We start from the raw sequence: 14,250 nt of genomic DNA, 5'->3' as shown, positions 1-14,250 counted from the left end.
CATATCAGACACCAATAGGTAACAGAGATACAAGAATAAACAACAGTCTTTGCCCTCAGGAAACTTGCTGAGAGTCTAACAACTATGTCCTGTGAGCCAAATTCCACCACTTGTGTTATTAGATGTAAAGTCTTACTGGTGGAACACAGCCACGCCCATTCGTTGACATACTGTGTATGGCTGCTTTCTCCCTACAACTGCAGTTAGGCAATTCTGACAGAGGTTATATGACCTGCAAATATTCACTATCTGGCCCTTTTCAGAACAAGTTTGCTGACCTGGGTCTGGTGGATACAGAGATAAAAGAATACTTACTTGCTTGTTGTACAGGCTCCACCAGGATAAAAAGTCTGTCTGTCATGTTCCCACTGTATCCCCAAAAACTGGCTTATTCAATTTGAGCACAAGTTGCAGTAGACTTGGGAAATACCTTGTATTAGTCCATTTTCACACTGGTATAAAGAACTACCTGAGACTGGGTAATTTATAAAGAAAAGAGGTTTAATTTACTCACAGTTCCACATGGCTGGGGAGGCCTCAGGAAACTTACAATCATGGCAGAAGGCAAAGGAGAAGCAAGCACCTTCTTCACAAGGTGGCAGGAGAGAAAGAAAGGTGCAAAGGGGAAAGTGCCACACTTTTAAACCATCAGATCTCGTGATAACTCACTATCATGAGAACAGAAAGGGGGAAATCCTCCCCCATGATCCAATCACCTCCCACCAGGTCCCTCCCCTGACATGTGGGGATTACAATTCAGCATGAGATTTGGGTGGAGACACAGAGGCAAACCATGTCATACCTACAGCTATTCTTGGTGGCCAGTATATCCTAAAAACAGAAATGTTAGCAGTCTTACTTTGTAAATGAGGTCACAGAGATTCAGAGTGTGTCAGCATTTCGCTTAAGATCATATGAATGGTAGTAACTTAGAGCTGGGATTAGACCCCAGGCCTGCCTCATTCTAAACCTGTGTTTGTTATAGTCCTCCCATACTGAGCTCACATTATACTTAACTGCAGTTCACCTGACATGGGGAGGACTGAGCTACCTTAACTGGGGAACAGAGGCGGGGTGATTATTGTTTAACTCCTTCACAGTAAGAAAAGGAACTCTTTGAACTTCTTTGTCAATAAATACTGGGCATTATGCTGGGTGTTGAGGACACAGAGGTAAAAGGCAAATTCTTTCATAGCCTTATCTCCCACAACTGCCTGTGTAATAATACCTAACTTGTTTACTGGGTTCCCACCCCCTTGATCACCCTGACCAACCTCTCTCCCTTCCTTCCCTGACAAACACCTGTTGATGCATCAAGACCCAAGTGTCACCTCTACAGCAAACCATTCTCTGACTGATTCAAGTAAATTCCTCAGCCCACCTATAACAATGAATTCACATCCATTACAGCATTTGAAATAGTAAATTCAAATTTATCTGTTTGTCTTTCTAATTAAACTAGAGATAGGGGCATGCATCAAAAGTGTTTAGCACCATGCCTGGCATGCAACAGGAACTCCATGATGCCTGAGAAAGGAAAGGAGGGGGACGGGGGGGCACTGGAAGAAGCAGCATATGTGAGGATCTAATTAACAGAGACCCAAAAACACAAAACCGAGCTAAGAAGCCAGAAAAGAAGTGTTAATCAAGTGACTGGGGAAATGCTGACTGGGCACTAGCTGCATAAAATGCTTAAGCCGACTGTGCTTCCTCATGTTCACAGGAAACATTTGGTAGGCCTCTCTCATTCCTAGTTTGAGAGCTTGTCAACTCCACAAATTCAGGGAATAGTATACCCCAGCTTTCAACAACTTTTATAAATCTAGTCTTAACAACCAACATCTCAAGGCAAGTTCCCACTTTTCTCAGCAAGTTATAGTTTAGAACTGATTAATGATATTTATTATTTTGTTTCTAGGTCAATAATATCTGAGAACTACTCTTGTTCAATCCCCAAATCCCCGTTCTCTCTAAGAGTGTTCTCTTCTGTGTAAAGTGGGAGCTTTCAGTCAGCCGTGCTCCTTTCATATTTCTGGAGTCCTTTATTCCATTTCCTATTTAAACTCATTTATGCCTAGTGCTCCATTATTGGAACGCTAAGTATGTAGGAGTCATTACTATCCTACTGCTCAAGGTCACCACCAAAGTCTGATTGCAAAAATTCAAAAAATCGCAACCTCAGGAATAAATAGGACAATGACACTAGTGGCTAATAACTAGGCATCATGAATTCTCAGCAAAAAAACCTGAGTACGCCGGGTGTGGTGGCTCACGCCTGTAATCCCAGCACTTTGGGAGGTTGAGGCGGGTGGATCACGAGGTCAGGAGATCGAGACTATCCTGGCTAACACGGTGAAACCCCATCTCTACTAAAAATACAAAAAAAAAAAAATTAGCCGGGCATGGTGGCGGGCACCTGTAGTTCCAGCTACTCAGGAGGCTGAGGCAGGAGAATGGTGTGAACCCGGGAGGCAGAGCTTGCAGTGAGCAGAGATCGTGCCACTGCATTTCAAGGCCAGTTGGTAAGACCAAGTGTTTAAAACAAATAAATACAAAGGGAAAGGATAAATCAGCAGGAACTATGACCCCAAATGAAGGATCAGGATAGAAGAATAAGCCATGGATTTGAAATTATCATGAGTTAATCACCAAAAAGCCTAAAAAAGAACATTATAAAACAAAAGTCTATCAATAACCAGGAATTATCTTTCATGACTCAGGGCAGTATATTTCAATATTCTATTTAACACACTTGTCGGTACTGACTCTTTTGCAAAGACGGCAGTGATAACATAACCCCAGAATCAGTTTGACTTAACAGCTTAATACATAACTTTGAACCTTGGGTCCACATATAACCGGCCTACTACTTTTACTTGGCAGACTCTGCTCCTGTGCCTCGGTGCCTACAAAGGATCCTGAACTCAAATCCATCCCCAATATCTCTGATTGCTACAGGTCAGTCTGATCTGTTGCTTTGCTTTCACATACATCTAATAATCTGTTGCAGTCACATACACATAATAGTCATTGTGCTATTTCCTAGGCCCAAAAAGCTGCCTCAGTCTTGCTCACTCTACAGTCATTGCTTGTTATATCCATCTGGGTTCTTAGTTGCAACTGTAAGGAACAGAAATAAATTCTGGCTGATTTAACCATAAAGGAATTTGGAGATATCAAATAGTACACAAAATCAACTGGAGAGCTGGAGAAACAGGATGAGGGTGGGGGATAAGATGAAAGAGGAAAAGGAGGCCACCCAGCACACACAGAAGGAAGCGAGTTCATGCTCCAGGAACAATCTGGTCCTAAAGCCACTGCCAGTAGCTCTGAATGCCTCTGTGTACTTCTGTCCTTGCTCCTGCAGTCTACCACTTCTGTCACAGGAAATTGTTGTCGCTTCCCGTTTGCATGCCTCATTCAAGATTCAAAGTCCTAAGGAGGAACATATAAATGACCAAGGAGAAGATGTGCCTGAGCCCTCACTGCCAGCGGTAGGAAGCAGGAGTGTCTCACCCCTGTTAGCTTCCACTGTAGGGTACAGGGCCCTGCCTCGCACCAACACTCACACAAATGGGGATTCCCACAAAATAGAAAAGGAGTTTGGCAAGAAACAGAAATAGAAAAGAAATGCCTGGTAGCAACAAAGTTGTCCCCTATATATTTTTTTCATCATTATCCCACAACAACCTAGACATTCATTCTTGACCTTTGTGGGAGATGTGGGTGCAGACTCTGAGACAGTCACCCAGCTCCAGAGACTCCAAAATCCTTGAGACATTACCTAGGAACAAAGCCATCACAAAGACAGACACCCACTAAACATTGCAGGTGTGTTCGAAGAACTGTTCATTGACTTGAAAATGATTACAGTTACATTCCAAGCCTCTATAAGCAGATGCTAAACATTAACAAAGATTCTAAATGTAAAGAGCAATTTCAGATTAATGAACAATATGTTTAAACTTGTTTAAAAAAAATTAGACTTCAAACAAAGCTTATGGACTACATACAGAGCAGTTACAGGGTGTAGCCTGAAATTTGCCTACAAAACACAAGCCCTTCCTTCCTTTTCAGCCCCACAGCTAGCATTCTCATCCAGGCAATACTGCTTTCATCGGTTACCTTAAATACCTCACCAGCTTCTCTGCTTTACAATCCATTCTCTTCCTATTATTCAGTTAACTCTGTTCTAGAACAAAGACTCCATCACTGCTCAAAACACTAACAGTAGCTGCCTTCTCTGTTTTTACTTTTTCCTTTTTTTTTCTTTCTTTTTTTTTTTTTTTTTTTTTGGAGACAGAGTCTCGCTCTGTCACCCAGGCTGGAGTGCGGTGGCACAATCTCAGCTCACTGCAAGCTCTGCTTCCTGGGTTCACACCATTCTCCTGCCTCAGCCTCCCAAGTAGCTGGGACTACAGGCGCCCGCCACCACATCCGGCTAAATTTTTTTCGTATTTTTAGTAAAGATGGGGTTTCACTGTGTTAGCCAGGATGGTCTCGATCTCCTGACCTTGTGACCTGCCTGCATCAGTCACCCAAAGTGCTGAGATTACAGGCGTGAGCCACCGCGCGTGACCATTTTTTTTTTTCCCTTTAAGAGACGGGGTCTCACTATGTTGCCTAGGCTGGCCTTAAAAATCCTGCAGCACACTAACATGGCACATGTATACATATGTAACAAATCTGCACATTGTGCACATGTACCCTAGAACTTAAAGTATCATTTAAAAAAAAAAAAATCCTGGGCTTAAAGAATCATCTGGCTTCAGCCTCCTAAGTAGCTAAGACTACAGGCGCATGCCACTGTGCCTGGCTTTAATAACTTTTCCTTTTGAAATAAAAGCCTACTCCACAGTCAGAAATGTAAGAAATTCCACCAAATGTATCCCTCATGATTTCCTGACCTAAGATTTCTGCTCCAGCTGGGTCATCCTCCTCCCTTTTCTTCCAGGAAGCTTATTTGTGTGTTTCTAACTGACAGCCTTGATCGTGCCATCTTTGACACCCGAAATATCCTTTTCCTTCTCAGCCCTTATTATCCAGATCCTGCCATGTTTACCAGACCCAGGCTGAAGTCCTGCTCCTCCTCTGCCTCCTTCCCCTCCTTCTTCTCCTCCCTGTCATCCTCCTGTTCCATGAGGTTCCAAACACTCCAGTCCACACCAATTGGATCACCGACACAATTCCTACAATGGCTAGGCAGATAACATAATCAGGATACAGTCTGGTATAATATTATAGGGAAATGGTGGGGAATGTGGCCACTGGAGTGAGTTTGCCCCATCTAAAGACTTTACGGTTCATAATGTATTAAGACACTGTGCTAGAAGCTAATGATGCTAGGTGTCTATGAGAAAGAATTAGGTGGCTGGGGGAGGGATATATGAGGAAGGCTTTTCATTGCATATGCCCTTTTGCACTTTGTAAATTTTGAACCACATAAATGCATTATCTTCACAAAATATACAAAATTTAAAAATAAAAAGATAGAAAAAAACTTAATGACTAAACCACAATGCTGGTCAAACAAAACAGATATGTCAACTCAATGACTGCCAGTGTAACTGATTGCTTGTTATGGGTTATTTTAGGTAATTAATTAAATACTGTCTTGATTCTGCTACATAGCAGAATCTTTTTCATAAACACACACTCTATCTCTCAAAAGAGATTACAAAGCCAGGCAGATAAAAGAATCATGTTATGTTTCCTTTTTAGATCCTTCACTGCCACGGATTGGAAAACATGTGATAGGTACTCCATATCTGGAAACATAAAAGTTTAGAACTAAAAAGGATCTTAACGATCAAGTCCTCCCTGTCATTTTTTTCTTTTTCATTTTTTCCTTTTTTTATGAGACAAGGTCTCTCTCTGTCACCCAGGCTGAAGTACAGTGGCATGATCATGGGTCACTGCACCCCTGAATTCCGGGACTCAAGCAATCTGCCCCACTCGGCCTCTGGAGTAGCTAGGACTATGGTACACGCCACCACTTCACCTAGCTAAATTTTGAACTTTTTGTAAAGACAGGGTATCACTTTGTTGCCCTGTCACTTTATATTTGAGAAAACTGATGCCCAGTAAGGCTAAGAACTTATTCAACTAATCACAGGACAACAACCCATGACAATGAAATGAGTAAAGACAAAGGAAAAATACAATCACACTCACCAGTTCTGTGCTTTCCTAGAAAAACAAAAGATGTCCACTAGAGGGAGGAAGTAGTCCATTAATTTAAAGGTGAGGTATCTAAAACGGGTCCAAAAGACCTATTGGATAGCGATGAAAGAATTTTTCCCAGGGCCACAGAAAATGACTTAAGGGCCACCTCCCTCAAACAACTTAAATTCGAGTTTCTTTCACTGGAGGTACAAATACAGGTTTTGCAAATCTCTAGCTTAAGAAAGTTATTAGCATATGGTAAAAAAAAAATTTTGGTGTATATTCCTATCAACACATGTATACATATGTGTACCTACCACCAAAATCAAGAAACAGAACTATTCCATTACTCCCAAAAACGCTCCTTCCTGCTCTCCCTTTACATTCGCACCCTTTTCCCACCCAACAGTGCTACACTGTATGGGTGAACAATAGTTACCCATTCATCCATGGAAGAATGTTTAGGTTATTTCCAGTTATTGGCAATCTATAAATATTCACTTACAAGTTTTTGTGTAAACATTGTTTTTGTTTCTCTACGGTAAATACCCAGAAGTAGGAATGTTGAATCATATAGTCCATGTACTTACTAACTTTAGAAGAAACCAACTTTTCCAAAGTGACTAACAATCTAGGTGTCCACCAGCAATGTATAAGACTTCCAGTTACTCTGCATCCTCACTAGCGCTAGATATCATTAGTATTTTTATTTTGAACATACTAATAGATACATAGTTGTATCTCCTTAGGGCTTTAATTTGCATCTCCCTAATGTATACTACATTAAACATCTTTTCAAATGCCCATCTGCTAACTGCATACTTTTGGTGATATATCTTTTCAAGTCTTTTGCTCATTTTTTAATTGGATTGTTTACTTACTGTTGAGTTGATGAGTTCCTTATATATTCTTGATACCACTCCACTGTCACATATGTGGTTTGCAAATATTTTCCCCATCTGTAGCTTGTCCTCTCATCCTCTCATCCAATGTCTTTCACAGAGCAAAAATTGTTCATTTTGATGAAATCCAGTTTATCATATTTTTCCTTTATGTTTGGTGCTTTTAGTGTCATGTCTAAGAACTCTTTGCCTAATACCAAAACAAAGATTTTTTTCCTGTTTTTCTAAAAGTTCTATAGTTTTACGATTAAATCTATGATCCACTTTGAACTAATTTTTGTATGAAGTATAAGGTTTATGTTGAGGCTCTTTTTTTATTTTGGCATATACATGGATGGATGCCCAATTATTCCAACATAATTTGCTGAAAATACTAATCTTTTCCCATTAAATTGAATTTACATCTTTGTAAAAAATCTATTGGCATATTTAGATGTATCTGTTTCTGGACTCTCTATTCTGTACCACTGATCTGTATATCTATCACTTCAGCAATACCATAGTGTTAACTTCTGTGGCTTTATATACTAAGCCATAAAACTGGGTAGTATGATTCCTCTGCTTGTTATATTAAGAACTGTGAAAGTAACATTACTCAATAAATTGGCAATAGCTACATAACAAACTTTAGTTTCAAATTAAAATCAGTATTTTGGAAATAGGCCAGAAAAATAAGAAAGTATGAGAGAAAAGGAATAGAAAGAGATAAAGAGGAAGAAAAAGAGAGGTTGAAACATGACAATGACACACATGGAGGTAGAAACAAAAAAGAAAAAAGAGAAGGAAAGAAAAAAAGGAATGAGACAGACAGGAGAATAAAAAGAAAATGGTCCCTACATGTTCAATCTCAGCCCCCACCATCTGAGCCAGTGAATGTCTACCTGCAAGCCATGAAAACCTTTCCAGTTCAGCCACCCATCAGAGCTAGCACCAGTGATGAGAGCAAGTCAGGAGCCATATATAGGCTCCATGCCAGAGAACCCTTTCCTGCTAAAGAGCTACAACAGGACATTTTTCTCATTAAATAATCCAAAACAATTATCATAATATACATTTGTATTTGTACAGAACCCACTAAATTAGGTTTAAATAATATTACATAATTGTTCACATATGCAGATGGGCAGAAGTAGTAAGAACAGAATTTCTTTTACTAGAACATTCTTGGTATTTTGTTTAGACATTTTAAAGAGCAAAGTGTCTGAGGATTAAATATGTACCCTGTCTACCTCATAGAATTGTCGTAAAGATCAGAGGAGATCATAAAGATTAAATGATATCACAGAAGTAGAAATGTTTCATAAACCAAAATTTCTTATAAACAAATAAAGTAATATAATTCAATCTCCTTATCCATTATAAGTTTAGGGTCATGAAGCTTTAAGACACAGACAACAGCATCTGGTTCAACCATGAGCACCATTTAGTGAAATCTAAAATTGTTTTCACCAGCAGCAAACCCAGAACTCTTTCTAGTAATTGCTATTGGTTAACAGGAAAGAAGTATAGTGCTGAGTACATCTCTGCAACATCTCATTATTATTATAGGCATTCAGATATTACAAACTTGCTTTCCCTTCTTATACACTAAAATTCACTCCTCCCTTCTATTTTCTATACTGAACATCTTGAGTCTTAAAAAAAATAACAAATTTAAATGCATTCACAGAACAAATATGACATGCCTTTTTTAAATCTAGAAATCATTTTTGACCATTCTAAAATAAGGGCTTTACTCATCATTTTTGTTATAAAATTCTCTAACATATATATGCAAATTCTCTCTCTTTAAAATATACAAAAAGAACCCTTATATTTCAGGTAGTGTTCTCTAACTCATAGACCAAGGAAACCACCAAGGAAACAGTGTATGAAGGGAACTCTCATACACTGTTGGGGGGAATGTAAATTAGGATAACTACTATAGAAACCAGTATGGTTTTAGGCCTAACATTTAAGTCTTTAATCCATCTTGAATTGTTACCATTTGACCCAGCAATCCCATTACTGGGTATATACACAAAGGATTATAAATCATGCTACCATAAAGACATATGTTTATTGTGGCACTATTCACAATAGCAAAGACTTGGAACCAACCCAGATGTCCATCAATGATAGACTGGATTAAGAAAATGTGGCACATATACACCGTGGAATACTATGCAGCCATAAAAAAGGATGAGTTCACGTCCTTCGTAGGGACATGGATGAATCTGGAAACCATCATTCTCAGCAAACTATCACAAGAACAGAAAACCAAACACCGCATGTTCTCACTCATAGGTGGGAATTGAACAATGAGATCACTTGGACGCAGGGCAGAGAACATCACACACCAGGGCCTGTCGGGGCTAGGGGGCTGGGGGACTGGGGGAGGGATAGCATTAGGAGAAATACCTAATGTAAATGATGAGTTGATGGGTGCAGCAAACCAACATGGCACATGTATACCTATGTATCAAACCTGCACATTGTACACATGTACCCTAGAACTTAAAGTATTTAAAAAAAAAAAAAAAAAGGAACCAGTATGGAGGTTTCTCAAAAAAACTAAAAATAAAATTACCATATTATCCAGTAATCTCACTACTGGGTATTTATCCAAAAGAAAGGAAATCAGTATACCAAAGAGATACCGGTACCCCTATGTTTATTTCAGCACTATGCACAATAGCCAAGATACGGAATCAACCTAAGTGTCCACTGATGGATCAACCTAAGTGCCCACTGATAAGGAAAATGTGATACATATACACTATACACAGTGGGATACTACTCAGCCATTAAAAAAAAAAAAAAAAAGAATGAAATCCTATCATTCATGACAACATGGATGAACCTGGATGACATGTTAAGTGAAATAAGTCAGGCACCAAAAGATAAATAATTCACGATCTCACTCATATATGGGAGCTAAAAAAAGAAGCTTATAGAAGCAGAGGATAATATTATGGTTATTAAATCTAGGAAGGGTAAGGGGAGAGGAGGACAGCAAGAAGTTGGTTAATGGATACAAAATTACTGTTATATAGGAGGAATAAATTCTAATGTTCAGTGGCGCTATAAGTTGAATAACAATAATTTCTTGTATATGTTCAAAAAGCTAGAGGAGAGGCTTTTTTAATATTCCCAACACAAAAAAATGATAAATGTTTGAGGTGATAAATATCCTAACTACCCTGATTTGATCACTACACATTGCATACTTAGATCAATGTATCAGTCAGTACTCCATAAACATATACCATTATTATATGGTAATAAAAATTAAATAAATTAAACTAAAATTTAAATAAATAAATTTAAAATTAATAAAATTTAATTTAAATAAATTTAAAATTAATAAAATTTAATTTAAATAAATTTAAAATTAATAAAATTTAATTTAAATAAATTAAAGAAATAAATTTTTAAAGGCTCCTTTCCACAAAGCTTGATATTTAGAAGGATGCTCCTGGATTTTGACATTTCATTGACTCTCCATCTGTTTTCAAATCTAACCTGCCTCTCGCTTATACTCTCCTCCTCTGTTTTCATAACTTGGCAGTAGTACTCTTCGCCCAAGGAAAGCAGTTGAGACACGGCAGGTAGGACAGCAAATGCTCTTTTCGTGGAGCACTGTAATAGAAGCCTGCATGTATGCAACGGCTGGCTGTACACTCATTAGCTCACTCTCAATTCAAGGCACGAGTACCTTAACAAATGACTTACATGTCTAAATGGATTTCATCCCAGATTAATCTAGGTAATTGGCAAAAGTCAGTGGTTAACTTATATAACTTCCACTCAGGAAAATGGAAAGCCATAATGAACTTTCAAGTAGTAAATGGTGAAAAAAAAAAAATACTGTTCCATTTATGACTCACAAGTATAAAAAGTATAAAAAGAGAAACTGGGAGAAAAAATAATTGTTTAATGGATGAATTTAATCTATCTTGTGTACTCTATTTTTTAAAAGGGGATACATGGTTAAGTCTTAATATTGAAGTGAAACATGTTCTGACAGTTAGTGCTCTGTAATCGGCTCCTATTTTACTCTGCTGGGACTCATAAAGCCTCCTGGGACTCGATGGGAGGTACCCAGTTTAAGGTCGCAATAGAATAGAATGGAAGTTACTCATCCAGAGAATCTTTCAGAAGTGTTCTAGCTAAATCTTGTTGGGGTACAAGCAATTAAAGTTTTCCAAGAGAAATAATCATTTAAGAATTCCCAATAAAGTGTGGCATGTAGAATCAGGGCTAAAATTTCCACTGCCTGATGCTATTAAGTACTAAGGTCTCAGAATAGGCCAAGATTACCCAATATCCTAATTAAAAGTGGAATGAGCAAAGCCAAAACTAACCACCAAGTGGAGAGATGACTAATTGCCCAGATGACAATACTGATATCTGCACGCAAGAGACTGCTGATGAAACTCCCTGAGGAAGTTAGATCCTAATGCACAGCAATGTCTGTTCTTCACCCTACGCACTCACGACAGACACTCTCACCTTTCTCTGCCTTTCTCAGCAGCTAGTCCAAGAGGGAGACAAAGAAATGGTTCAGATATGAAAGAGCCAGATTTCCCCTGTGCAAAGCCATGTGTCCCAGTGGAATGCCCTCACTGAATATGATGCAATCACACTCCTTATTGTTCAGCTGGAGTAAAAAAAGCACATAATAAGGGTCCATATTCTCCATTCCGTCTTTTAATCCATGTAGAGAACTCAACAATTCCTTTATGGACCTGTGTGACTTCATTCCTCTTTAGTCCTCTCCCACACCTGAATCTTAGGTTGGTCCCCTCCACCTCCAGCAATAAAACTGCCAAGTATGCAGTGAGAAGGGAAGTGCAGGACAAGCAATCTTCATTTTCCCTTGGATTATCTGGTGGTAAGTGTCCACATGATAAAATAGCACTGAAACATGAGCAAAAATGTTTGCAGAAAAGCAGACTCACATTGTCAGCTTAATCTGAGACATCAGGGAATTCTAGCATAATTGTTCACATAGGCCCTGAGCTGTTTAAAGATCACACACACTCTGCTACTAACCTCCTAAATATACCAATCCCCATTGCTCAGAAAAGCTGAACCCAGAGCTACTGCTCCACCATTTCAGATTCTCCAGAAGTACTAAGTTATGGCCACCATCTTCCCAGGTGAGCAAAAGGCAAGAAAAGATTTCCTTACTGAAACATCACTGCAACAAAACACAGCTCTGAAGTGCTCTAAGAAGCCAAGAAAAATCGCAACTGGTTTTATTGTAGCACACATTCAGTTCTCCACTCAACAAACCACAACTAGACCCACTGTTCAGTGAACAAGGTAAATTCTTACACATCAGGAAGCTTCAACAGACTTGGACCAGATTCACTCATCTCCCCAATTCCTCACCTTCCAGGTTTACATGTTGCCATTACCTGTATAAGTGACGATTGTCTTCAAAATCTTCCTGACCCCATTTTCCCTTGATGTCTTCAATAACGTGATTCTTCAGGAATTTTTTTAGCAGCTGGACCGTTTGTTTGCGGGTCACTTCGGGGCCGAAGTTTTGACTGCACCTCAGCAGCTCATGCAGCCAATCCACAGCTTCGGCGGCTGTGAAACAATGCTCGTAGCTCTTGAAACGACAGCGATGTTTCCGTAAGGGCATCTTAGCACGAAAAAGCTCCACAGTCTCATTCCACTAGGGGAAAGAAAGAGAATGGCATTTAGTAATCAACTGATTTTTTTTAAGATTACTACATCCCAAATAATTAAAGCAAAGAATGCAATTTTTCCACTTAAATTGCTTTAATAACAGGTAGAGCCTTGAAAATGTTTTATCTACAGGCTTCAAACTCTAATAAAGTTTGGGAGAATGGATGGTGGTAATGGCTGTACAGCATTGTGAATGTACTTAGTGCCATAGAACTATACACTTTAAAAAACAGTTAAAATAGTTTTATATTATGTATATTTTACCACAATTAAAACAAAAATAATTTTTTTTTTTTTTTTTTTTTTTTTTTGAGATGGAGTCTAGCTTTGTCGCCCAGGCTGGAGTGCAGTGGTATGATCTCAGCTCACTGCAACCTCCGTCTCCCAGATTCAAGCGATTCTCCTGCCTCAGCCTCCCAAGTAGCTGGGATTACAGGCACCCAATACCACACCCAGCTAATTTTTGTATTTTTAGTGGAGATGGAGTTTCACCATGCTGGTCAGGGTGGTCTCAAACTCTTGACCTCAAGTGATCCGGCCGCCTCGGCTTCACAAAGTGCTGGGATATACAGGAGTGAGCCACTGCACACAGCCTCAAAAATAGAAATTATTGATAGAAAAAAAACTCTAAAGAAAATACAACTTTTCAAGGGTGGTTCATCATTTATTCATTCAAGAAATACTTATTGAGGAGGTTGCCATCAAATTGTCCTATTAATGGATTTTTACATAAATGAAGAACGTACAGTAAATAATGATTAAAACTAAGCCTACTATGCAAACTTTGCTTTTTGGAGCCCCCTGTTTAGTATGACTTTACCTTCATTCAGCAAATATTTCTAGATTGCTTATTATGTGAAAGGCATTGTGGAGGGAGGAAAAGAGACGAAAAAGATAATACAGTGCCTGATGTCAAATAGCTCAAAACCACAAAGAATAAACCTTTGAAAAGTGATGAGCCAGTTTTTACTTACACGTAAAACAAAGCTTTTTGAAAGAATAGCTACTAGATACCTCAAACAATATATATTAGTTTAAAACTACCTCATGGTTCCTTGGAAAGGACCTACAAGTTTAAGTGTGCATGACATCTTCAGATACCACACTGAAAAGTAGACCGGGTAGAGAGAGCTCAGGCACTCTGTCAAACACTGCTGGGTTGAGAGGCCTATTCTACAACTGACCAGCAGGGCAACCTTTGACTCATTGCTAGGTAAGCCTCCGTTACTACAGGTGTAACACAGTACCCACATGATAGGGTTGTTACAAAGACCAGATGAGATAATATTGATGCAGCCTATCACAGTGTCTGTCACGAAAGAAGTGCTTAATAAACATTAGCCATTATAGCATCATTGCTGCTGTATTTATTAATATTATCAGGGTGGGTGCGGCTGTCAGAGCTGAGTGAGTACATTGGAAAGACCCCGGAATGGGGTCTCCATTGGCCATTAGTCCAGCATCTGCCAATAACTATGTGGCTTTGGTACAGTTCACA

General features: G+C 39.0%; 1 protein-coding gene across 3 annotated transcripts in view; it reads right to left on the bottom strand.

The window, feature by feature from the left end:
• The window catches only part of LOC105499435 (DEP domain containing 1B), a 123,006-nt gene that overhangs the window by 92,067 nt on the left and 16,689 nt on the right, over window positions 1-14,250 (bottom strand). For all 3 annotated transcript variants that reach the window (XM_011771999.2, XM_071098898.1, XM_071098899.1), the window contains exon 2: window positions 12,473-12,738. In XM_011771999.2, the coding sequence (XP_011770301.1) occupies window positions 12,473-12,738 (266 nt within the window). The remainder of the gene's footprint in view (window positions 1-12,472; window positions 12,739-14,250) is intronic.

Source organism: Macaca nemestrina, chromosome 6 (genome assembly GCF_043159975.1).
Source record: "Macaca nemestrina isolate mMacNem1 chromosome 6, mMacNem.hap1, whole genome shotgun sequence".
Lineage (NCBI taxonomy): Eukaryota > Metazoa > Chordata > Mammalia > Primates > Cercopithecidae > Macaca > Macaca nemestrina.
Note: the sequence above shows the minus strand (reverse complement) of the source record. Positions and strands in the feature narration are given on the sequence as shown.